The sequence below is a fragment of the Nomascus leucogenys genome, chromosome 8 (assembly GCF_006542625.1).
Source record: "Nomascus leucogenys isolate Asia chromosome 8, Asia_NLE_v1, whole genome shotgun sequence".
Classification (NCBI taxonomy): domain Eukaryota; kingdom Metazoa; phylum Chordata; class Mammalia; order Primates; family Hylobatidae; genus Nomascus; species Nomascus leucogenys.
The window spans coordinates 40,406,407-40,434,095 of NC_044388.1; the positions used below are offsets into that span (position 1 = coordinate 40,406,407).

Sequence of the window (27,689 nt, forward strand, 5' to 3'; positions counted from 1 at the left end):
CATTTCAGGGACCTCGTTGTGTGTGATTTCCTTTTTAAACAACTGGAGTCACTCTCTGGGGATAAAAGATTAATGGATTATGTTAAGAAAAGGGTGAAGAATAGAAATAAAAATGTATTAAATCTTAAAAGTTTATATCTTAGAATGTTGCTATGCTGGTGATGGGGATTTGAATATAGTATCTTCCAGAAAACCATTAATTTGAAAGTATCTTCAATGATTCACAAATCATTAAAGTACATTTGGGAAGCATATATTTTAGGCTACATAACACAGAAATAATCTCTCAAGTGTTTTATTGACAGTTTGTGGGTTTCAAACTCACTTTTATGGAAGCCTTCTCCCTCCCCACCTTAGATTTCATCTTGTTCATCACTCTACTTCTCAGAGAAGACTGACATGTTCTTAAAAGGTTTTCAGGAAAATGTTATGAATTCCCTACATAAACTGGTAGAGTATGAAGGCCTTGTTTCCTATAGCTAATTTAACTTTTCCTACAAAAGGGAAATAAGATTGTTTACTCTCATCCATCCTTAGCAGTGATAGAAATCAGCTAATCACTTTATATAATTTAATAATGTCTGATATCGACCATACATCTGTCTCAAGGCCTAAATTCTTGACCAGTCTCCTCAGTTCACACATTAAGAAGTGTGTACATTGATTTAAAATACGAATTATAGGCTGGGCACGGTTGCTCATGCCTGTAATCCCAGCACTTTGGGAGGCCAAGGCAGGCGGATCACAAGGTCAAGAGTTCAAGACCAGCCTGGCCAACATGGTGAAACCCTGTCTCTACTAAAAATACAAAAATTAGCTGGCTGTGGTAGCACGCACCTGTAGTCCCAGCTACTCGGGAGGCTGAGGCAGGAGAATCACTTGAATCTGAAAGGTAGAGGTTGCAGTGAGCTGAGATCGCACCACTGCACTCCAGCCTGCCAACAAAGCAAGACTCCGTCTCAAAAAAATACAAAAAAAAAAACCAAACAAATAATTATAAAGATCTCTAAAAAACAAAACACACACACACACACACACAGAGAGAGAGAGAGAGAAACCTGAGGTTAGCCTAATGGTTAAGAACATGGGTTTTGGTGTAGAGGAAGCAATGTTTGAAATCAGGCTCTCCATTTACCTACTTTTTCAGGTGGATGTAGAATTGAGCTTCCTTTCTCCTTGGTTCCTCCGTGTGTAAAATGGCAGTGATAATTGTATCCACCATCACATAGCACCTAATACATGTGACATGCTTAGCCCAGGGGCTAGTGTACAGCAAATGCTCAGTCAAGACTATCCCTCAAAATGATGAATAATAAAATAGCTATTTTATTCTTCTTTTTGAATGAGAAGTGTCTGGTGATTATGATTCAAAAAACAAATATATAATCATAGAGTTTTGCATTCTGAGAACATAACAGGGCTAATATTGACAGGTAAATATTTGCCCTTTCTAGAGTAATATTGCCTTACTTGCATGTAATTCAATCATTCAGGTCGCATTGTGTGTCTATGTTACCCTCAGAGTCCATGGCAGTGTTACAGAAAAGGGCTCCTGATCCAGACCCCAAGAGAGGGTTCTTGGATCTTGCTCAAGAAAGAATTCAGGGAAAGTCTGCAGTGCAAAGTAAAAGCAAATTTATTAAGAAAGTAAAGTGCTGAAAGTACAGCTACTCCATAGACAGAATAGGATGTTCCTGAAAGTAAGAGGAGGAACACATCCACTCTAGGTACAATGCTTGTATATGTGGGGAGATGTGCTCTGCTACAAGGGTTTGTGATAAAGGATTAATTTTCTTAATTACTATATTTTGCAAGAATCGATATTATCTTTAAAGCAAAATTAGGAATGCCTTTGTTCTCCAGATATCAGGATATCTGTAGACTCCCAAGTCTGGGTTTGTTTAGTAAACATTATTAATTTGTTCCCCTAACCATCAACATCTAGAGACTAGGAATGCGTAACTTTGTGGTAACACAGCCGTGCAAGTTCCAGCCTCATTTTCCTAGCCCTCACTCACAATGGAGTTGCTCTGGTTCGAACACCTCTGATAGTAGCACTGTGGGTGATACAAGTGGTACAATATATGTCCTGACCTCAGGCCATAAGCTACTTGCAGGAGATGATTTCAGTGACTGCAGGAATGGAAAGTCATTGATTGAAGCAACAGGATTGGAAATCATGGCCGTGTTGCCCACCATGTTGTGAGTATGACACGGGAGTGAGTCATTCATGGGATGCGTTTTCTAAACAACCCTTCCATGTCCACTTCCGCCTCTTAACTTTCTCTTCTTGCTGTTGTCAGACAACACTATCAACTTAATTTGCTTTCCTTTACCAGACATCTCTGAGCTGATTAATTCTAATCTCTTGTGTGGAAGAAACTGGAGAGCTTGGGTGTATTCTTTGTTTCTGTACTTAAGACTGAACTCGTGGTGCTTCTGAGGAATACGTGGAGTGCTTATTATCCTGGGAGAACAAAAGACTATTAGGCATAGCGCACATGCACATTCAAAGGATAACTATTTTATTTTTGGTCAAGATACATTTTTATCTTGTTGCTAGGATGAAGTGATAAAAGACATTTAGCCCTAATTAATTATCTGCCAGTAAAATGAAACATTGTTCTGCCTTTTCATTTCTGTATTGAATTTACTACTTCCAGTACTATGTTGGCCTAAAGATATCTAAGCTCTCTCAAGATATGGAGGTACAGTTGCATGACATTTCTTCCCTATCTGTCAGTTTTGAAACTTCAAATGTGTGTGAGATACATGTGTCCTTAAAAGAGTCCCCAGAGCTGTGGTCTAGAAGGCAGGCTGTATATTTAATAAGGACACAGCTTTCAAGTCGTAGGTAGAATGGCACCCAGCCTCTTGTGTGATCTCGTAGCAGCTTGTGCTTCTGGTGTCATGGCTGTTGTCACATTGAGCATTGTCGGAGCATGTTAAAATGTCTCCCCCTCCAGGGCTGGGCACGGTGGCTCATGCCTGTAATCCCAGCACTTTGGGAGGCCGAGGCGGGTGGATCACCTGAGGTCAGAAGTTCAAGACCAGCCTGGTCAACAAGGTGAAACCCCCGTCTCTACCAAATATACAAAAAGTAGCCGGGTGTGGTGGTGGGCACCTATAATCCCTTGTGAGGCTGAGGCAGGAGAATCGCTTAAACCCAGGAGGTGGAGGTTGCAATGAGCCGAGATCGTGCTACTGCACTCCAGCCTGGGCGACGAGTGAAACTTTGTCTCAAACAAACAAAAAAAAGTCTCACCCTCCAACCCAGAAGCTCCTTGAGTGTAGGGATCTTGATGTTTTGCTTGTCAATGTATCCTCAGCACCTAACACAGTGACAGACACATACAGGGTGCTCAATAATTGTCCTTCCAGCAAAACGTGTCATAAACCTTATGACATCTTTGATCTATTGCTTATGGTAGGGGACCTGTGGCAAAATAATAATACTAAAAACTAGAAATAATAGTAACATGATGTTAAGATAAAAAACCAAAATGCCTGTGATGGTATTAATAAAAATAAAGGGCCATGCAAATACTATATAACTAATAATGATGATAACAATGTGTTATTCAAAATATGAGGGAGTATCTCATTGTTGAAGTGTAGTTTTTGATGCTCTGATCCTGAAGCAGTAAGAGACAAGTGGAAAACATTCCCTTATGTAAGTGGAAGACTCACTTTCTCCGCTGAAAGGGCTTTTGTCTGCTCAGGAGACATCAGAGTAAGAGAGGATACCTCAGCCAAATCCAGGCATCAGAGGGGCTGAGAAACCTTGGGAGTTCATGGTTCTTTCAAGAAAACTCTTGAATATAAGAGAATATTGCTTTTCAGGCCGGGCGCAGTGGCTCAGGCCTGTAATCCAAGCACTCTGGGAGGCCGAGGTGGGCAGGTCACTTGAGGCCTGGAGTTCCAGACCAGCCTGGCCAACGAGGCAAAACCTCATCTCTACTAAAAACACAAAAATTAGGTGGGCGTGATGGCGCATTCCTGTAATCCCAGCTACTCGGGAGGCTGAGACACAAGTATTGTTTGAACTGAAAAGTGGAGCTTGCAGTGAGCCAAGATCGCAGCACTGTACTCCAGCTTGGGCAACAGAACAAGACTCTGTCTCCAGGGAAAAGAAAAAAAAAAATCTATTGCTTTTCAAGAGAATTTGATTGCTTTGTTTCTCTCCCAGAGAACTGAGCAAGGCCCAGCATTACTCATGAAGTTGTATTGGAATAATTCTTTGGGACTTTGTCTACAAAAAATGGAATACTCATTTTCCCGGCCCCGACCATGAAGCGCTACAATGTGAACAATGAGGTACAAAGAAAGTGAAACATTGAACTGAAAAAGTCCGGGAAAACAGGCACCAAGACTGGGATGAGAAAACCATTCTACTGAAACCTAGTTAGCTGGTCATTTACGGCTTCTGTATGGTTGGGGAGATGAGAAACATCTTAGAGGGGAGGGATTCTCACTTCCTTCTTGAATCTATTGGTTCCAGTTGGTAAGCCGAGCATCCTACTACAGAGAACTTCCAAATAATTGAAGCAGTAAGGCTGAGTGGGGAGGCAAGCATTTGAGAACTGTGTCAAATTCCTCCCGAAGTGCCCATCACCAGGTGTGTTTGAGAACTGGCTGGAAACAGTAACCACAGCAGGATGCTGCTGACGGCTTTGTCAGTGCGATAATGAGCGGTGGATAAAAAGCTCAGGGCCAGGTGTTGGTAGGCACCGGGCTGGGGTTGGCATGGTACTGAATGTTAAATACTATTCCAGAATTCTCTATTTTGTCCAGAACAAGTTAGGATCTTAGACTATGACCATCACCCTTTTATTAAAAGTTGACCAGAAATAAAGCGTTTTATTTTCCCTTCTCCATTTCTTCCCTCCTCTTACATTTCTCTTCCTTGCACAGTGAAGCATATACCTTCAATTAGTCTGAAAATCCTCTAACTTTTAGTCTCCCAACAGGATTAGACCTGCTAAGAGTAACTAGTGTTTTATATCTGATAAATAAGGGGATTATAGCAATAACTGCTGTCAGCATTTTTCTCATTTAAACAAATAAAGCTGACAAATGATGAAGTTCTGTGCTGCTCCGTTATGTTTAGTACATGCAGAGCAATTATTCATCTGCTGCCAACATTATCTACAACTAAACCACCCAACGGCCTAGAAAGCTTATTAGCATATCAGTACCATAGTCATATTTGTATATTCTCTAAGACTCTACTCCATAACAAAGGCTGATGGTTATAATTTGCACAATAATTTAAAGGGTTGGACTTTTCTATGCTTATTAGAGTTATGCCAGTTATCAGGTACAATTCTACTTTTATTTATGACGTGCCATTTTTTATTTGCCTGGAACTTCTGCTCCTCTGTAGCATTTTCTATGAACAAGTTAGCTGCCATCTCTGGAGATATTGAAGTAGATAGCTGTTTCTGCAGGAACACTGTTAGATGAAATTCAGTGGAGGAAGAGATAGGGAAGAGCAATTTTCTTAAAGCCGCATTCCTTGGATATTTCTCATTTGTGAATATATCATGTATATGTATGCATATATGTGTATACACTCATGTACTATTACATATGTGTATATGGGTATGTATGTATACTGCCTATGTAAATGTGTATTTGTATGTATATCATTTGATCAGTGAGGATTTGAGAATGTATTTAAAAAATTATCCTATTCAACAGTTATTTCTTGTTATAGTGGAGGAAAATATCATACAAAGAATTCATGATTTGCTAAGGCTTCTTTTGGAGGGGATGGTTTGATAAAACTGAAGACCTCATGTTAGAAGAAGGCCTAATCTAGAGAGATAATATACCTTCTGTGGGATGGTAATGTCTCCTGTGGCCTTTTAAAGAAGCCGGCCACTCTGATGCCATGGGTTGGGAAAATACCGTGTTTGGGAGCAGTTGTTTTATATGCACTTTGTTCTGCTGATCACATGGGGAGCCTCTGCTGGTAACTGAGCCATCCTAATGTTGAAATCTTGACTTCAGCATTTTCCTCCCAACTGTGGTTAGCCTGAATGAGGGGTTGCAAAACCTCCTGACAAGAATGGGGTAAGACGAGATATAATCTTCATAGTGGGGTGCCCTGGTCCCTTGTTTATGCTTTCCAAAGCACAATGTGCAGCTCTTTGTCTATGTGACCACATTTTCTAGTTGGGGCCTTGCTGACCCTGTAGGGACTGCTCTGCCCAGGGCTGGCTAATTTTTAGACAGATCAAACAACTTGCCTGTGAGTTTGCCTTCATATGCAAACCAAGCGATTCAGAGGCCACACCCCTAACCACCATTTCTATGGAGCTCTTATACTCCAGATCACAGTTCCCCTGCCCTAACCCCAGGACTAGGTACCAGACAACTTGGGTACCAACAACGCCACAGAGCCCACTGACATTATGCAAGCTAGCCAATCCCAGCATATTGTTTCTTCCCATGCAAACCACAATGGAATGGCCCTTGGCCACATGTTCCCCTACCACTTCTGCCTCCTGAAAGACCCCCATCCTTCCCCATGTGGCTCTCCGTGGCTTGCTGTGTCTCCTGTCTCTCAGGACCTGTGAGTGTCAACTTCTTCCTTCATAAAAGTCACTTCCATGTCTGAATCTCTTAAAATACTTTATTGAAAAAAAAAATCCTGGGTATTCTTAAAATACCATGGTGCCAAGATTAAATCATAGCAAGTTTTGTGTTTTGGATTTGGACATTCACTACTTTATAAACATGATAACCCTGAACCATTTTGAGATGGTGCTTGTCTTCATTTCCAAGCTGAAAAAAATCAATAGCTTAGATATTCTTATAAGATGAGGAAAGTGAAAAAAAAGTGCTTCCCATTAGCTTGAACCTATTCCTTTTATTTAATTGATACATAATTTACATATTTTGGGGCACATGTGATATTTTGATACATTCATAAAATGGCTAATAATCAAATCAGGATAATAGGAACATCCATCACCTCAAACACTTACGTGTAAATTCCTCTTTTCTAGCTATTTTGAAATATGCAATAGATTATCGTTAACTATATTCACTCTACTGAACTGTCAAACTCTGGATTTTAGTCCTTCTACTTAACTGTATTTTATTACCCATTCTTCAACCTGTCTTCTCTCCTCATCCCCCTTCTTGGCCTCTGGTAACCACCAGTCTACTCTCTATTTTCATGAGATCTACTTTTTCAGTTCCCACATATGAGTAAGAATGTGTGATATTTGTCTCTGTACTTGGCTTATTGCACTTAACATATGACCTCCAGTTTCATTCATGTTGCTACAAATGACAAGATTTTATTCCTTTATATGGTTGAATAATATTTCATGGTGTATACATATATATATATACACACCACATTTTCTTCATCAGTTCCTTTACTGATGGATACTTAGGTTGATTCATGGGGTTGCAGATATCTCTTTGATATATTGATTTCCTTTTTAGGAGGATATATGTGCCTAGTAGTGGGACTGTTGAATCATATGGAAGATATATTTTTAGTTTTTCAAGAAACCTTTATACTGTCTTCTATAATGACTGTATTAATTTACATCCCCAAAAATGGTGTATGAGGGTTTCTGTCTCCACATTCTCTCTAGCACCTACCTTTTTTTGTCTTTTTGACACAAAACATTTTAACTGGGGTGAGATGTGGTTTTGATTTGCATTTCCCTGATAATTAGTGATGTTTGGCTATTTTAAAATATATTTTTTGGCCTTTTGATAAATGTCTTCCCAGGTCTTGATCTTTTGCCCATTTTTAAATCTTTTGTTCTGTTTTTTGCTATTGAGTGGTTTGAACTCCTCATATATTCTGGTTATTAATCCCTTGTCAGATAGATAGTTTGCAAATATTTTCTCATTTTCTGTGGGTTGTCTTTTAGTTGTTCATTTCCTTTGCAGTTCAGAAGCTTTTTAGCTTGATGTAATCCTATTTGTCTATTTTTACATTGGTTACCAGTGTTTTTAAGGACTTATTAAATAAATTTTTGCCTCAACCAGTGTCCTGGAGAGTTTCTTCAATGTTTTCTTTGAGTGATTTCATAGTTTCCTATCTTAGATTTGTTTTTATTTTGATCTGACTTTTGTATATCGTGAGAGATAAGGGTCTAATTTCATTTTTCCATATATGGATATCCAGTTTTCCCAGAACCATTTATTGAAGATACTATCCTTTCCTCAGAGTTCTTGGTGCCATTCAGAGTTTTTTATGGGTCCATACAAATTTTAGGATTGCTTTTTCTATGTTTGAGAAAGATGTCATTGGTATTTTAATAGGGAGTGTCTTGAATCTGTACATTGCTTTGTGTAGTATTGACATTTTAATAACATTAATTCTTGCAATCCATGAACATGGAATATCTTTACTTTTGTGTATGTCCTCTTCAATTTCTTTCACCAGAGTTTTATCATTTTCTTTGTAGAGATCTTCCATGTCTTTGGTTAAGTTCATTCCCAGGTATTTTTTGTGGGGGGTTGCAGGGTGGGGAGAGCTATTATAAATGAGATTGCTTTCTTGATTTCTTTTTCAGATTATTCACCACTAACATATTTAATTGCTACTGATATTTGTACATTGATTTCGTATTCTGCAACTATACAGAATTCGGTTGTCAGTTCCAATGTTTCTTGGTGGACTCTTTACATTTTTCTAAATATAAGATCAAGTCATCTACAAACAAGGCTAATTTGACTTTTTCCTCTCCAAATGGATGCCTTTTATTTGTTTCTCTTGCCTGATTGCCCTGGCTAGGACTTCCAGTACTATGTTGAATGAAAATATAAAAGTGGACATCCTTGTTGTGTTTCAGATTAAGGGGAAAGGCTTTCAGGGTTTCTCTGTTCAGTAGGTTGTTAGCTGTAGGTTTGTCATATATGGCCTTTATTGTTTGAAGTATGTTCTTTCTATGTATAATTTTTTGAGGTTTTTATTATGAAGGGATGTTGAAATTTGTCAAATGCTTTTTCAGCATCTATTTAAATGATCATTTTTTCTTATTTTTGGTTCTGTTAATATGATGTGTCATGTTTATTGATTTGCATATGTTGAAGTGTCCTCACCTCTCTGAGATCAATCCTCCTTGATTATGGTGAATGATCCCTTAATGTGTCATTGAATTTGGTTTGCTAGTATTTCACTGAGGATCTGTGTTCATCACGTATATTGACATGTAGTTTTGTTGTTGTTGTGTCTTTGTCTGGTTTTGGTATCAGGGTAATGCTACCCTCAAGGAACCAGTTTGGAAGTATTCTCTCCTCTTCAATTTTTTTTTGAATTTTTTGACACTTGTTTTGTGGACTACCCTATGGTCCATTCTGGAGAATATGTTGTGTGCTGAAGAGATGAATGCGTCTTCTTGTAGCAGCTGGGTAAAATGCTTAAACACATTTCTTACCTTAAAGGTTATTGAATGCTTCTTTGGTGAGACTCCACTTCTCAAAGTGTGGGTGTATTCTGCTTTAATAGGTCTCCCTGTTCTGCAATATAGAAGCTCTGGAATATTAAAGTCACTTTACCTCCTCCTACCTTTACGCATTGATGGATGTTCTCTCTCCCGCCTTTTACTCTTTAAAGGAGCTCATCGACCATTTGCCCAGAGAAGAAAACATAAAGCAAGCCCTGTTCTCCAGAGCCTAGTGCCTCCATTTTACCTGCTCAACTTTACTTTCTAATATGCATGTTCCACTCCAGCTTGCTTTCTGTCCTAACAAACAAAAAAATTAATGGCATTAGAGGTACGAGTGGTTTTTGGTTACACGGATGAATTGTATAGTGGTGAAGTCTGGGCTTTTAATGTACCTGTCACCTAAATAGTGTACATTGTACCCCATAGGTAGTTTTATATCCCTCATCCTGTCCAATCCTCCCCACTTCTGAGAATCCAGTGTCCATTATACCATCCTGTATGCCCCTGCATACCCATGGCTTGGCTCCCAATTATATGTGAAAACGCAGTATTTGGTTTCCCATTCCTGAGCTACTTCATTTATGAAAATGGTCTCCAGTTCCATCCAAGTTACTGAAAAATACATGATTTCATTCTTTTTTTATGGCTGAGTGGTGCTCCATGATATAATACATTGTCTTTGTCCATTTATTGGTTGACAGGCCCTTAGCTTGATTCCCTATCTTTGCAGTTATGAATTGTGGTGCAATAAACATACAAATTCAGGTATCTTCTTGATATAATGACTTTGTTTTCTTTGGGTAGATCCAGTAGTGGGATTACTGGATCAAGTGGTAGATCTACTTTTAGTCTTTTGAGAAATCTCCGTACTGCTTTCAACAGAGGTTTTACTGATTTACGCTTACAATCGTGTGTAAGTATTCCCTTTTCACCACATCCATGCCAACATCTATTATTTTTTGACTTTTTAATAATGGTCATTTTGATTGGGGTAAGGTAGTAGCTTATGGTGGTTTTAATTTGCATTTCCTTATAATTAGTAATGTTGAGCATTTTTTTCTATCTTTGTTGGATACTTATGTATCTTCTTTTGAAAAAAATCTGTGTCGTTTGTCTACATTTTTAGTGGGATTATTTGTCTTTTCTTGCTGACTTGCTTGAGTCTCTTGTAGATTCTGGATATTATTTCTTTGTGAGATGTATAATTTGCAAATATTTTCTCCTATTCTGTAGGTTGGCTATTTACTCTGTTATTTCTTTTGTTGTGGAAAAGCTTTTCAGTTTAAGTCTCATTTATTTTTGTTTTTATTGCATTTGCTTTTGGTTCTTAGTCATAAATTCTTTGCCTAGGCCAATGTCTAGAATAATTTTTCTAGGTTTTCTTCTAAAATTTTTACAGCTTATGGTCCTGCATTCAAGTCTTTAATCCAATTTGAGTTAATTGTTGTATATGGTGAGAGGGATCTGGTTTCATTCTTCTGCATTTGGTGATCCAGTTTACCCAGCACCTTTTATTGAATTAGGGTGTCCTTTCCCCAGTATATGTTTTTATCTGCTTCTAAGAAACTTTTTAAAAACCTTCCTTTATTTCCACTGTCTGTGACATTCTTCCCTCTTGCCTTTGCCTGCCAACTCTGCCTTCTCCTAGCCTTTGTCCGCCCATTCATATTTCTTCTTTTATTAAAGTGTAAAGAAAGAAAAAACAAAGCAGCAGGAACAACATCATCATCACCTGTAAGGCTTCTTTTCTCTTATTTGATTTAGGAGTCGGCTTTCTGGACTCATAGTCTCTGACAGGGAAAACACAGTGCTTTTGTACTTTCACAAACAGGGGAAACGTGAGTTACCAACTGTCATCAAGATGATTTTCTGTTATGTGGGTTCCTCCTACAAATTTAGAAAGTATACCTCAAACTGCACATGGTGACTTATGTGGCCATGACCATCTCTCATCACACACTATAAATAACACGTTATTGATTGGGTAGAAGGGAACGTTTCCCCAGCCTGACTAATCCTACACCTCCATTTTTGTTTTTTAAATCCTGAAACTAAGATATAATCATGATACACCTCCTCCATCGAGAGTTCTGGACTCATTTTCATTATAGTGATGCTTCTATCCCCTGAATTTCTTTTGGACTTAAAGGAAAAAGCATAGTTAGGTACTTAATTTAAAAAAAAATCGTTCCATGTATTAACCTTATTGCCACAATTAAGTGTAAGTACTAAAAGAAACAGAATTGAATTGTTAAGAGGCACATGAACATATAGTGCTGGTTTTGGTGTGAGACCACCAGGCTCACACACTGGACCCTTCATTTACAAACTCTGTGACTGTGGACAAATGACGTAGCCTCTCTGAGTCCTAGTTCTTTCCTCTGCAAAGTAGGGACACAATAACATGCACTGCCACAGAGTACTGTGGAAATGTAAAGAGCGCATAGGTTCAAGGCTTATCATGACATGCGGCAGTTAGGTGGAATTCAATAAGCATTGCCTCTTTTTCTCCCAACCTGCCTATCCTAGAGCAAGGCACAACCTCAGAGAATGTGTGCTGGGTGGAGAGGTCATGCTGGCTGTGAAGGCTGCTTCCCTGTTTGTGATGAGTTAACTGGTGAGGCAAGTGAGGTGCCCCTTCCATCCTTGGTACAGGACGACTGTTCATCCCAAAGAAAGGTTGATAGTCCTTGGTCAAAGGTGGAGAAGAAGCTCACTCTCTCCAGTTAGAAGCACCAGACAATTTGTTTAATTTTAGAAGGAGGATGTAAAGCAACAGAAAAAAACCATTAAAAGGTTATAGTCTTAATAGCTGCATCTCAGTTCACTGCTGTGCCCTTAGCCACTCTTTCTATAAAAACCCCCCTTTCTTCACCTCCTCATACCATTGCTGTGGGGGCCTCCCTGGGTTCTCTTCTCAGGGCTTTAAGACTAACTTGGTTTATGTGTACTGCTATGATATATCAATGAAAAAATACAGAAAAGCAAAAAATATTTTAAGTGATGGATATCCCAGTTACTCTGATTTGATCAGTACATATTGTATACATTTATCAAAATATCCCATGTGGCTGGGCACAGTGGCTCATACCTATAATCCCAGCATTTGGGGACGCCAATATGGGAGGATTACTTGAGGCCAGAAATTCCAGACCAGCCTGTTCAACATAGTGAGATCCCCATCGCTTAAAAAAAAAAAATACTTATTTCAACTTGTCTCCTCTTTGTGCTCATTCCTTCTTTTGGTCCCATTGGCTTTGTTGTCCTGAGCCTTTGAATGCTGATGCCTTGGTCCTTCCTCAGATTTTCAGCCTGGTCACCCCATCTGCAAATGTTCACTGACTCCTCTTTCTTCTAAGCCAGACTGTTACAATGACCCACCCCAGCTGCCAAACCCAGATGTAGGGGCGCTTAGAACAACTTGGAACCGTGTCCCTGGCATTGATTTGTGGAGGCCTCTTTGGCTTGAAGAATCCTAGCAATTAACATTGTGTATCTATGAGGAATGTAGTACCAAAGAAAGACAAACAGCACTAAGTCAGGGTACTGTGAGAACTATTCTATTGCCTGGGAGCCGCAATTGGTTGATAATACTTTACACGTGTGCTTTCCAGCGTACTCAGCTGTTGAAATTTAATTAGCAGTAATATATTATTGTCAAGGTAATTAAAACCTTGCCTTGATTAAAAACAGGATTGTTTAATTAAAAAGAAAAGGTTTGGCTAACCTTAACTTTCTGTTTGAGAAATATAACAGCCTCAGCTGATTTGTCTCTTATCTCTCCCGCCATCAGGTTTGAAGGTCCGCGAAGTGTTCATCAACGTTACCAGGCAACAGGTGGAGGACTTCCATGGGCCCGAGGACTATTGGTGCCAGTGTGTGGCGTGGAGCCACCTGGGTACCTCCAAGAGCAGGAAGGCCTCTGTGCGCATCGCCTGTAAGTACATTCTGGGTGACCTTGTCTTGTAGGACCACAAATGAGAGTTAAATAGAGCTGAAGAGAGGCTTTACAGATGTCAGATGCTTCTACAGAATGTAAATGAGAGGACTTAAATTTACTCTTCTAAAATGGTATTTTAAAATGTTTGATAATTTCTGGCCAGGCATGGCACAGTGGCTCACACCTGTAATCCCAGCACTTTGGGAGGCCAAGGTGGGAGGATCACTTGAGATTAGGAGGTGGAGACAAGCCTGGCCAACATGGCAAAACCCCGTCTCTACTAATAATACAAAAATTAGCCAGGCATGGTGGTGTGCGTCTGTCGTCCCAGCTACTTAAGAGGCTGAGGCAGGAGAATCCCTTGAACCCAGGAGGTGGAGGTTGCAGGGAACTGAGATCGTGCCACTGCACTCCCACCTGGGTGACAGAATGAGAGAGACTCCATCTCAAAAAATAAATAAGTTTGATAATTTCCTCCAGAGTACATTCAGCAAATCAGTTTGGCTAGGAGATTCTGCCTTAGACGGTCAGAGTGCAGGTGTCTCAACAATGCCAGGGAAAACCTGTTCCTGAGAGAATGAAATTCACGCAAATGGGTTCTGCTGTTCACCATCAATGACAAAGTTCAAGGGGCACTTATGGGAAAAGTTGAGCAATGACTGTTTACTTTCCAGCAAATCTGCAAAAGTACCACATTAAAGACATTAAGGGATTTTTATAACCTACTGTTCAATCTCTTCTCTCTGAATCTTAAAACGTGGAAATGCGTTTTAAAACTGCGTTAGTTTGACCCAAGTAGGACTAAAAAAAAAATACACACTTGGAAAAAAGTGTGAAAGAAAGAAAATTGCTTTTCAGAAGGGTCCAAGATTTCTTTATCATGTTTCAACATCAGTGTTTTTATAATTTTAAAAAAGTTTCATAAATACACAAACTTTTTTTCTTCTCCTTGAAAATGTCTTCAGCCCTCCCACTTCCATTATTCCACCTCCGTGGATCCCCATAAAACCTCTTTTGTGTGCCTGGGACTGTAAAATCACCTCCAGAAAGAAATTGGGAGATAGGGGAAGAAATGGTTATTGTTGTTTTATTCAAATACCACCTTTTGAGAGTGTCATGAAGAATACAGGATGAGACAGATTTATTTGAGGACTCAAGTAATTCTTTTTTTTTTTTTTTTTTTTGAGACAGAGTCTGGCTCTGTCCCCCAGGCTGGAGTGCAGTGGCACCATCTCGGCTCGCTGCAAGCTCCGCCTCCCGGGTTCACACCATTCTCCTGCCTCAGCCTCCCGAGTAGCTGGGACTACAGGTGCCCGCCACCACACCCTGTTAATTTTTTTGTATTTTTAGTAGAGACGGTTTCGCTATATGTTGGCCAGGATGGTCTTGAACTCCTGACCTCGTGATCCGCCCACCTCGGCCTCCCAAAGTGCTAGGATTACAGGCTTGAGCCACCACGCCCAGCCGGACTCAAGTAATTCTTCATAGCAGATGTTGATGGTTTAGGGATTAAGAATAGGAGTGAACTGCTATTTGCAGAGACATTTATGTTTCCTGGGGAATGAAATCTTCCTCTTAAAATATGCATGTCACCTTCATTCTACTGGTGATTTGGGGAGGCCTTCTCCTGGGTATTGCCTGAGTTCTGATAGGCCAGGGAGAAGAGGTCACCTCACAAGCCAGGCTCTTGATGTGAGAGCCAAGGGAAATATTTTCCTATAGTTATTTAGTTAATTAATTTTAGCCAACAATTATTTTATGACTTTAAAGTAGCAGGCCAGCTGAGAGAGAGAATATGTTTGCATTTAATCTCCTCTTAAGTTAATGTCTGTACTCCCAGCGTGGCCTCAATCAGGCCAGCCAGGGCATCTGACTTGAGTCAAGATAAAATAGGTAATTTCAAGGCTCTATCTGCAAAACAGCAGAGAGGATTTCAATATAGGGCCCCTCAGTTTTTTTCTGCTCACCCTCACTTTTTCCTTTCCTGTTCTTCACTTCTCTGAGGCCCACATGACCTATACTCCAAACTACTGTAAATAGCTTCTCCCCGATCTCTGCACATGCCCATCCTTCCCATCTCCATCCTTCTTGCTCACTAAATTCTTCATTGGGACTTGCCTGCTGGAAACTTCCAGGGGTTTTGTCCAGGGAAAAACCTTGGTTTTGCTTACAAATGTTGCAAAGAATGGCTCAAATACACCTTTGTTAGTTTCCCGTTGCCATTCGTGGTGTATAGTATTCTCTGTCCTTCTAAACCCTTTGCTTTTCTGCATGTCACCCTCGCATGTCTGACGTGTGCCTTTGCTCCTGCAGTTTCCACTTTCACACATGCATCGCATGGGGAGGAACCCAGACTCCAGAGTCCTATTGGTTTCCAACTTCAGTTCTACTACTTGGTTTTGTGATGGTAGAAAATTTATTTCATCTCTGTGTCTTAATGTTTTCATTGATAAAAGGGTGCCTAGTTCATAGAATTATTTTAATAGTTAAACTATATCTAAAACTGTGCCTTGCACATATGAGCATTTATCAATCATCAGCTATTATTTTGATATATTTGATTCTCTACCACCATCTTTCATTTGCAGGTGTGTTAATCCTTATTGAAACAAATTGAATTAAAATTTTAGTAACCTAGTAATTTTTCTATAGATTATGGATTCTATAAAAATTTATTCTGGGTCAGCCCTAGGTCCCCAACTCTCCCAGGCATGACAGAATAAACAATGTGAAAGATAGAAAACACTTAGGCTGGGCTCAGTGGCTCACTCCTGTAATCCTAGCACTTTGGGAGGCCAAGGTGGGTGGATCACCTGAGGTCGGGAGTTCAAGACCAGCCTGACCAACATGGAGAAACCCGTCTCTACTAAAAAAGAAAAAAAAATTAGCCAGGCGTGGTGGCATATGCCTGTAATCCCAGCTATTCGGGAGGCTGAGGTAGGAGAGTTGCTTGAACCCAGGAGGCAGAGATTGCAGTGAGCTGAGATCATGCCATTGCACTCCAGCCTGGGCAACAAGAGCAAAACTCCATCAAGAAAGAATGAAAGAGAGAGAGAGAGAGAGAAAGAACTTAAAATATAGACTTTATATATATATATATATATATATATAGAGAGAGAGAGAGAGAGAGAGAGAGAGAGATGGGGTTTGCTATGTTGCCCAGGCTGCTTGAATTCCTGGCCTCAAGCAGTTTTTTCTACTCAGCCTCCCAAAGTGCTGGGATTACAGGCATGAACCACTGAGCCTGGCCCCAGAGAACACTGTTCTATCACTTCCCACCTTTTTAGAATCATAAAATATTTTTGTAGTAATAAGCTCCCAAGTTGTTTTAGAGATTTAAAAACTATTTTGTCACTCTTCTGTATCTGTATTAAAGATGTGATTTCTAAATAAAAATATGTCTGAATATTATTAAAGCCTATATTATCCAATGTACTTAATATAATCTCTAACATTTGCAACACATATTTAGTTTCTTCTCATGTAGCAAGTGAGAGGTTTTTTAATTTATTTAAAATTATTTATGCAAGTCAAGACATGATTTGTCATTAAATATTGCATTTGACTTGGGGACCAGTGTACATTAAAATGTAAATTGAAATTTAACTAGTGTAATGGCATCAAAAGTCAGGGGGGTGGGGGAATTGCCTTTAGGACCTTGCTTAGAATTCTTTTGATTTGCTTGCAGGGAAAAGAAAAAATCCACTTTAGAAAAAAATGTCTTTCATGTTATATGGGGATGAGAGAAATTTCTGGCTGCTATTTGTAAGCACTTTCCTGCAAGTGACACACTGTGTGTGAGGATCGTCTTTATTCCCAATACATGAAAAGCTAAATTGGATATAATTCGCTATGTTTCTTCTTTTAAAGATTGGTTTTTGAAATACTAGAGACGTCTTAATGTGCTAAATGAGGACTTTGATAGATGAATGTAGCTTATGAATCTGATGACAATCATCTTGAGGGGGCTTTGCAAAATTAGTATCATTTTAATATTGTTCATTAAATTGTTGGAGTTCACCATCAGAGCTCCTTCTGTTTCCTGCATTTAACCAATTATCCAGCAAGAATTACCAATTTTAAAACTGCCATGGGCCGGGTGCAGTGGCTCACGCCTGTAATCCCAACACTTTGGGAGGCTGAGGCAGGCGGAATGCTCGAGCCTAGGAGTTCGAGACCAGCTTGGCCAACATATCGAAACCCCATCTTTACAAAAAATTACAAAAATTAGGCAGGCACAGTGGCATGTGCCTGTGGTCCCAGCTACTTGGGAGGCTGAGGTAGGAGGATCGTTTGAGCCCGGGAGGTAGAAGTTGTAGTGAGCTGAGATCATGCCATTGCACGCCAGCCTGAGTGAGACTGTCAAAAAAAAAAAAAAAAAAAAAAAAAAAAACCCACACAAAACAAACAAAAAACTGAAAAAAACTGCATGGGCTTAACCTCTATGGCATCTGGGACAATTCAGCTGAGGGATCCATTGACACGCAGGGTCTTGACATGATCACCTTAGCCAATGTTTGCAAAAACACCAGGAAGCTCATTGGAATTATACCACTTTGAGATCATTTGATTTTAAAGAGAAATAATATAAACAAAAAAAGTTATATAATGCATGTATCACTGAAGTGGATTTCCGTGGGGTATTAAGTTAAATATGCAGAGTCCTAGCTTTCACCCCAGGCTTTCAGATTGAGACTGGAGAAAGGACCTAGAAAGGCATATTTGTATCAAGTTGGATCCAGGTGATTCTATGATCACCTTTGAGCTGTCTTGCCCAGAAGCAGTGTTTCTCAAATTTTAACATGCAGGCAAATCAACCAGAATGCTATTAAAATGCTGGTGATTCAGTTAAAATGATTCAGTATGGCTGGTATGAAGCCTGCAATTTTATATTTCTTTTTTTTTCTTTTTTTTTTTTTTTTGTTTTTGAGATGGAGTCTCACTCTGTCGCCCAGGCTGGAGTGCAGTGGTGCAATTTGGGCTGACTCTAAGCTCCGCCTCCTGGGTTCACGCCATTCTCCTCCCTCAGCCTCCCATGTAGCTGGGACTACAGGCACCCGCCACCACACCCGGCTAATTTTTTGTATTTTTAGTAGAGACGAGGTTTCACCGTGTTAGCCAGGATGGCCTCGATCTCCTGACCTTGTGATCCGCCTGCATCAGCCTCCCAAAGTGCTGGGATTACAGGCGTGAGCCACCGTGCCCGGCACAATTTTATATTTCTGATGAACTCCCTGGATACCTACAGATGCTGCCAGTGGGTCTGTGGACCATACTTTTAGTTACAAGACCCTAAAATATGTTTCTGAAGCACTATTTAGAAAATGTTGATTTAACCATTCATCCAAATTCCTCATTTAACAGCTGGGAAAGTGATGTTTCAAAAGGCAAAAGGTTAGGTGAGCTGGATATGTTGGTGTGTGCCTGTAGTCATGGCTACTCAGGAGGCTGAGGCAGGAGGATCACTTGAGCCCAGAAGTTTTGGGGCTGTTGGGTGCCATGATCGTGCCTGTGAATAGCCACTGCACTCCAGCCTGGGGCACTCAGCAAGAACCCATCTCTTAGGAAAGAAAAAGAAAAGAAAAAAAAGTTAGGTGACCAAAGGTCACCCAGCTGATACCAACATGGAACCAGGTCCTGAATCTTTCAAACTCTCACCCTGAGTGCTGTTGGCACTAAGGTATGTTGATCCTTTTCTGTTACATGGGAGTTTAAAAACCATAATAGAAAAAAGTTCATGTACATTTGAGTGTTTCCTTGAAGAAAGCTGTAATAGCTTTCCTTTAAGAGTAAATTGTATTCCTTCTCATGGTCCAGTTTGTGTGTGTGTGTGCGTGTGTACACATGCACACGCACACACACATTTTGTTTTAGGAGTCAAAGTGTCTGTTATCTTAAACTATTGTTTTTTTCCTTAATAATTCCACACTGTTTCAGGAAGATGTTGGCTGCTGTCCAACTGCCTGGGGCTGGAAATTGTGGAGGCCTAGTTTCAAAAGTGATTTTATAAAGGTAAAAATAAATAAATAAAGCCAACCTACATTTACCCCACAAAATTGGCAGAAGTCTATCTCTAGGGAACAACTCCCACGGGCCTCCTCTCGTTTGTCTGGTTCAATAGAGCCAGAGATAGACGGGCACGCCATGGCATCTGTTACTTCTGCTGCTGGACGGTTGTCAAAACTAGGAATATTCAATTATTTGTAGTTGTTTATTTTCATGTGTGAACATTTGGCTGCCTAGCCCTTTATTTTCTTCCCTGTTTTTCTCCTTCTTGTTCATCTGCTTATAAAATGTTGGGCCTGTACCACTAACCCTTGGCCGGGCAAACTTTTCTTAACACTTGGGCCTTTTCTCCCATATGATTTTTGGGATTGGAGAAGAAAGGGAATGTTTGCCTGTTTTAGTCAAGCCTGTTATAGCAAGTTAGCCACTTGAAAGAAAACACAGCAGAAAACCACTATTTTGTTTGTTTGTTTTTTAACGTATAAAATGTGATACATCCTGAATATAATTTAAATATGCTGCTGATTTAAGACACCCCTAAAATATCTATGCAATTGTGCCAAGAAGGAGTAAAGAAATTAAAAGAGAATTTCATTCAAAAGCTTTGAAACTCCCATAGTCAAAGCAGTATTATTTTCATTTGCTTTTTGAAGGGTAAAAATTTTTTGAAAATGATGGAAGAGAGACATCAAATGAAACCTCAATTATGGATCTTGGCTTCATGGCTTTGATAAATAATTTCTTACTAAAAACTGTTAATGGCCCTCCGCTACCCACAAATTTGAATATGTAAATAAATACATCTAGGCACATCTTCCTGGCTTACAGATGCAGCCTTCCTGTACATCGCCATTCTTATCTCCAATGATATCCCTACAAGTGTTCTTTGTCCTCTTGAGTGGCATGACCTAGATGCTTAGAGTCTGGGATGTGGGACTCGCTTTTCCCCTCCTTGACTTGCTTATCTATTCTTTTCTCCTTGGAACATATTCTGTGGCCCATCTCACACTCCTATCTCTCCCTAAATCCATGGGCCGTCTTGCATGCTGTTTCCTTCACAAAACCTAGTTTAGCAAATCCCCTATCATTTGTTGATCTCAGCAGCCTCACATATCGACTAAGTATTGAAAGGAATGCTCTGTGGCACCCCCAGCTTCAAAATTTCATAAATTCTAAGTGTCTAACTGAGTTTTCAAAGCATCGATTTAGTACTTCTACCACACTACTTAAAATACCCCGAATCATAGTTATGTTGAAGGTATTTGTGGATTTATGTCCCTAGTTAGATCGTAAACTGCTTGAGGATTCAACCTGCATTACCCTCTTTTTCTTGACTCCTTAGCCTAGTACACAATCTTATATATTACCTTTATTTTATAAATGTGTTTGGCTTGAAAAACAACCCTACCAGTGTAGGATACGGCTCTAGGAAAAGACCTTTGTTAGCTGTAGGTCATGATTGCACGATGGATCTAACATGGCATCTGGCTTCTTAGTGAATTGATAGCTTGCATTGACAGATAAGGGCCATCTTTGTCCTTTCTTGTTTGTGCACTCCTAACAGTACTACAGTGAAGCCATTCCAAAATGGGAATGGAAGTTAGGAAGCATGAAAATCACTAACTCTCTGTTGTCCAGTGTACAGCTCTGGAAAAACCTAAACTGCCAATAATACCTCCACTGCTCCCTTCCTATCTGTTCAGAATGTGGATGTATTCCCATGGCATGGAACATAATATTAAGACCGATGCTCAACACTTGGTATAAATCATACAAAAGCTTGAAACTCTCCTTCCTCTCCCATGGAAAAAAAAAGTGTCTGAAGCCAAGAGACAATATTATTCTACTCTGTAAATGCTCAGTCCTTTTCCATAGACTGAAATTAATATAGGAATACTATTGCAGAGTTTGAAAGTCTGGACCTCTAAATAAAGTTGTGCATCTAGCCAAGTAATAGCATCTAGCCAGGTAAAAAAATGAGTGTTGAAATACAGCTCCTCTCACATTCCGGAGTATGCATTCACTAGCCAAGATGCACACTCTAGAATATGATTTAATCCACCTGAAGGAAGAGGAGGCTAGTTTTCCCGGGCACATAGGTACTGTTTTCTCACCAGGCCTTATGCCTATGGGTGTCCAGTTTACACAAAGGTACCACATAGACTTTTTGCAGCAGTACTGTGTACATAATTTGCAAGACCCAGTGCAAAATGAAAATATGGAGCCTTTGTTCAAACATTATTAAGAGTTTTCAGCAATCAACAGCAAGTGCATTAAATCAAGCATGGAACTCTGTGTAACTGCATGGGTCACACACCCATGAAGTTGGCTCTGAGTGGCAGTAATAGTGATGGTTCTAGAAATCATTTCAAATATGCATTCGTTACATGAAAAGCAAATAATAGGCCTAGAAAAGGTAGGCATGAATTCAAACTGTCTAATGTAGAATTGGGACAGAATTATTCTGTTTTGATAGAACGCCAGAGGTAGCATCACATGAGCTTAGTTTTAAGGTGGCATATTTGGGGTTGAGCTAAAACTAGAAATGCCCATTGATGAGACAGTCTTCTTATGGCCATAACTCCCTATAAACTGTACATAGATAGGCAAGGAATACATGTCTGGCAGTGATACTGGGGAAGGAATCCTGCATTCAATAAGTAGGTGAGGTATGGACTAACAGAGTTGTTTGTTTGTTTGTTTTGAGACAGAGTCTCATTCTGTCACCCAGGCTGGAGTGCAGTGGCACAATCTCGGCTCACTGCAAGCTCCACCTCCTAGGTTCATGCCATTCTCCTGCCTCAGCCTCCCGAGTAGCTGGGACTACAGGTGCCTGCCACCACTCCCGGCTAATTTTTTTGTATTTTTAGTAGAGACGCGGTTTCACTGTGTTAGGATGGTCTCAATCTCCTGACCTCGTGATCCACCCACCTTGGCCTCCCAAAGTGCTGGGATTACAGGCATGAGCCACCGTGCCTGGTGATTAACAGAGTTTTAAAACGTTTGACATAATTTCAGACTTTCAGAAAAGTTGCACTATATACAAAGAATTCCCTTAAGCCGTTTACTGAGAATCTTCAAACGTTAACATTTTACTGCATTAGCATGATCTCTTTCTGTGTTTATCTATGTGTTTGTCTATATAGAGAAAATTAAATTTTTTTCAGAACTGTTTTAGATTAAGGTGCAGATATGATACCCGCTTGTTCATAAATACTTTATGGTGTATGTTTTAAAATCAAAGACATTTTCTGACATAACTAGTATCATTATCAATAATTTGACACAATAGTATTATCCATTGCTAGGGGCCTTATTAGAGTTTATCAGTTGTGCAATAATTTCCTTTAATAACAAATTCCTAGATCATGTGTTACATTCAGTTGTGAGGTCAGTTTAGCCTTCTTTAATCTGGATAGGTCCCTGATCTTCCTTTGTCTTTGACGACTTTGCATTTTTGGAGAGTGAAGATCCATTGTTCTATTTACTGCCCCTCAATTTGAACATGGGAAAAGGAAGCAGCACCCCTGAGGGGGCTCCCACTCGCCAAATCTGGGACAACTTGAGCATCAAAATAAATGATAGCAAAGACTATAGCTCATGAAATACGAATCTGTGAATCTACACTGATATTTTAAAAGATGAATGAATGAACATATAAGTAAATGACACAAGGAAGAGCTCTTTCTTATTGTAAAGACATCTGTAAAATATAAATTGATTCACACAAGTATCAGCATGGAGGCTAAAACTAATGGGTGAAAGTTTCAGGAAAACTAGATATTTATATAATCTGGATGTATCACTTCACAAGATACTTATTAATTATAAAGGGGTAACTAGATAATAGCATTGCAAAGGAAAATCCTATAGTACACTACTTTGATCAACTAATCAATGTTAATGTCACCAAAAATGGGTCAAATCAACAGCATGTGTCTCCTGATGTGAGAGGCCCAGGAGACTATATCACTTCAATGATATCCTTAGAAAAATGTGACCTGGTGCAGTAGATCATGCCTGTAATCCTAGCACTTTGGAAGGCCAAGGCGGACGGTTCACTTGAGGTCAGGAGTTGGAGACCAGCTTGGCCAACATGGTGAAACCTCATCTCTATTAAACATACAAAAATTAGCCAGGTGTGGTGGTGCCTGCCTGTAATCCCAGCTACTCAGGAGGCTGAGAGAGGAGAATCGCTTGAACCCGGGAGGCTCAGGTTGCAGTGAGCAGAAATCGTGTCATTGCACTCCAGCCTGCGGGACAAGAGCGAAACTCTGTCTCAAAAAAAAAAAAAAAAAAGAAAAAAAATGTTTAATCTGTGTTTAACTGTAGAAAGGCATTACACAAACCTGTGTTAAGGAACTTTTTAAGTAATGGTTCATTTAACTGTGTTTCTCAAAATGCTGTCTACATGTGGGATACTGCTTGGTGCTCCGGGAATATAAGAAGCCACCAGATAGACATGGCACATCTTTCTGAAGCATCAATTATATTCCCCTTTAGATCTGCGAAAATAAAACATGGATACAGTATGGAGTGAAATGCAAAAACTTGGATAAATTTTGAAGATTTAATTTGAAACTTCAAAGTTACTTTGTGCCTGCTACATCTTTTTAGTTTCCATCCATAGATGGCATGGGGTTAATCAGTTTTTCTCCTTTTTTAGTAGAAGCATTTTAATAGACAGTGTGAGCAACACTGAACTGTAAGAGACTCTGGTTCTAGGAACACAGAATGACTCGTATATAATTGATATAAGTTGTGCTACTTTTGCTTAATTAACACATGCACAGTGAAGAACACCAAGATGGGAACCACTAAGGCAGAAGCGTATTCCACCACATCTTACTGTGGATGGTGAAAAAGACAACTTCCCCAAATAGTATTCCTTCATACTATTTATTGCCAACCATTACCTTACCAAGAAGAATATGCAGAAATGTAGCTACCACCTTTGAAGGAAATCACAGCTTAATTCAGTCTGCCATTCTTATGGTGAAATTCACCTTAAAAGTTCCTGGAAGATGGCCATTTCCATAAAAACCTCAGTAAAAGTTTATCAGGGGAGAGGATATAGATTTTATTTCAATTCAACTCTCATTTTCTCCACTAAAGGAAACTTTTGACAGACAATACAAATAGCTGATAAGAAAAACAAACAAAAATCTTACCTTAGTTAATCTTTGGGGATTCTTTGAGCCTAGGAATGTCATCTTAGATCATTTCAAATCCTTCCACCAGCTAAGTAAAGATGAGAAGGTGCATTCCAGAAATTTGCCAAGTGGTAAAAGAATACTAACTAAGGTGTAACAGTATCAGGCATCCATGAATAATTATCTAGCATGTTCTAGGCAGCATGATAATTAATAAAATATTGTCCATTTCTTTGAAGAGTTTATAATAAGGGAGATATAAACAAGTGTTTTCACAGAATCTGGTTTGTGGTAGGCATAATATATTTTAGGAGCCACCAAGAGTGATAATTTACTGATCCTTGAGGCCTAAGACACACTTCCTGAGTCAATGTCTGAGCTAAATCCTTAGGAAGAAGGAGGAGTAACAATTTAGAGTGTGCATTCCAAGTAAAGAAAAGTGTTTGAGTCCATCTATCCAGGATGGAACATCACGTGACCTATGTGGGAACGCAAGCAACACAGTACTTGTAGTGAATGAATCACAAGATGGCAGAAGATGGGGCTACCAAAGAGAACTGAACAGGCCAAATTATGGAGGGTGTTCAAATTCTCTGCTAAGTGTTTAGATTTGTCCAGAATGTAGTTTGGGGGCATTGAAATGTCATAGGCAAGGCTGTGATGCGATCATACTTTCCAAACTCCCAACCCTCCCATTCACTGCTGTCAGAGATTTAAGGGCAGCAAGAGTCAACTCAAGGAAGCTTTGCACCAATCTTTGAGAGTGTTGATACGGCCTGAACTTCTGCAGGCATAGCATAGGTTGAAGACGAAGGTACAAATGTGAGGATTCAGGAATGTAAAATTAGCTAGAGTTTATGGCTGCTTAGATATAGAACTAAGGGGAAGTAAGAGAGGAGTTTGGGGACTCCTCCAAGTTTTGGGCTTGCTAGGTTTCTGGCTCAAATGATTCCATTAAGTAGGTTATGAATAGAGTAAAATAAACCAGTTTGAAGATAAGATACTGGTTTTAGTTTTTGATCATGTCATGTGTGAACTACCCGTGGAATATTCAATGGACTGTTTTCATCATGCTGTTGTATTTATGAGCCTGAACCTCAAGGATATGAAAGCAGAATCAAAAATACAGAATTGAGAGTTACTGGCAAGTAGATGGTAGTTAGGTGAGTAGACATCTGTCAGGAAGATAGAAGGAGCAGACGGTTATGAGAACTAGCTACATTTTTTTCTGTACTACACAATCTCTACGTTAGTCCTCAGCTCTCAAATTGCTGATGAGGAAAAAAAACAAAACCAAAAAAACAACCAGCAGAACATGAGTGAAAATCTGTAAATGGTCAAGGGGTGAACACAGGAGAAGAATCCCATGAATAAGACTGAGAGAAAACAAAAAAAAAGTAGAACAGGCACTAGGAGACCCATGAGGGAGAAGGGAAAGATTTATGAAGGAAGAAATGGTCAGTGGTGTCAATGGGATCTGACAATTGGAGTAAGAAGTGAGAAGTTTTGTTACATTTGACGTGAAGGGCTCCATTGACTCGGACAAAACAATGTTAATGAGCCAGGGTGATAGGAGATTAGTGTGGATGTAGGAATCTATAGGAGAGGAGAAAGCAGAGATGATGTAGACAACTCATTCCCAAAGTTTGACTAAAGAGAGAACAGTTGGAGCAATAGCTAGAGTTAATGATTTGAGGAATAGATGGGAATTTAATACCAGCATGAAGATGAAATGGCTTGTATTTTTAAAAAGTGTAGAGAGGGTATAGGAGTTACAGAGTGAGGAAGTAGAAGTCAGAAGAGCTGGGTTCACGTTCTGGGACCAACTATTCGGTTTTGTGCACTTTCAGAGTGACTCCTGATACTGGCCACACATGAGAATCACATGGGGAACTTCTAAAAATTAAGATTCCTGGGTCTCACTCAGGACCTTTAGATTCCTCATCTCCGGAAGGAGGGCTTGAGTTTACTGTCTTCTGGTTTTCCTTCTTCTCATTGACCACAGTTGAATTTTCTGTCTAGATTCCTTCTCTTCCCACCTGTAAATATTGTAGTATTCTAGATCTCCATCTTGAGGCCTCTTCCCTCCATAATCCACAGTCTCTCTTTCAATGGAGTCTTTCGCTCCAGGGCTTTGTTCGCTGTCTGTATTCTGATCATGCTCAGCCTTAACGTGGCACCTTGTCTCCCAAATTCTTCATCTACTGCCTACCTGACACATCCACTTGGATATCTAGTAGGTGTCTCAAACTGGCTGTGTCCCAAAAAGTACTTTTTTGGTTTTCACTCCATCAATACTGCTGCAGGGTGATGGTGGAGGAAGTGGGGATAGTTAATGGGTATAAAAATGTAGTTAAAGAATGAATAAGATTTAGTATTCGATAGCATAACAATGTGAACTATGGTGAACACTACTTTATTGTATATTTTAAAATAACTAAAAGAATGGAATTGGAATGTTCTTAACACAAAGAAATAATAAATGCTTGAGGTGATGGGTATCCCAATAAGCTGATGGGATCATTACACATTGTAAGCATGTATCAAAACATCACATGTACTCCATAAATGTATGTACCTCTTATGTACCCATAATAATTAAAAACAAAAAAATTAAAAGAAAAAAATCATTGCTGTAAAGTTGTGTTTATTTCCCAGTGTTTCCTGTTTCAGTAAAGGGACCACAGGTGCTCCTGACAAGACCCAGGGGTCATCCTGGACTTTTCTTTCCTTCAGTCACATCCTGTTCACCTAAAAGTCCAGCCACCTCTGCCTCCAAACTAGATCCTGAATTTGTCCTCTTCTCTCCACCTGATACAAACATTATTTATCTCCTATGATAATCTCTTTGCTGCTTCTGCTCTTGCTGCCTTGAAATGCATTCTCTACACAGCAACAAGAATGATTACTCTTGAAGAAAAATGCAAACTAGATTGTGCTATTCCTATGGTTGAACACCATGTCTTCCCAAACTTTGGACTTTTGGCCCCATAGGCATGAACCCCCATGTCTCTCTTCCCTTCCCTGACTATACAGTGCTTCCAGTCACCAGTCATTGTGGCTGTTGCAGCCACAATGATTTCTTTCCTTTCTCAGATCCCCATGATAGCTCCTATTTCACCGCCGTTGATCATTCACTTTTCCTGGAAAGCATCCTCCTGA

General features: G+C 39.7%; 1 protein-coding gene across 9 annotated transcripts in view; it reads left to right on the plus strand.

Annotated features, from left to right (window-relative positions):
* The window catches only part of UNC5D (unc-5 netrin receptor D), a 562,098-nt gene that overhangs the window by 317,467 nt on the left and 216,942 nt on the right, over positions 1-27,689 (plus strand). For all 9 annotated transcript variants that reach the window (XM_003269567.3, XM_030817085.1, XM_030817087.1 and 6 more), the window contains exon 3: positions 13,222-13,365. In XM_003269567.3, coding sequence (XP_003269615.1) covers positions 13,222-13,365 — 144 coding nt within the window. The remainder of the gene's footprint in view (positions 1-13,221; positions 13,366-27,689) is intronic.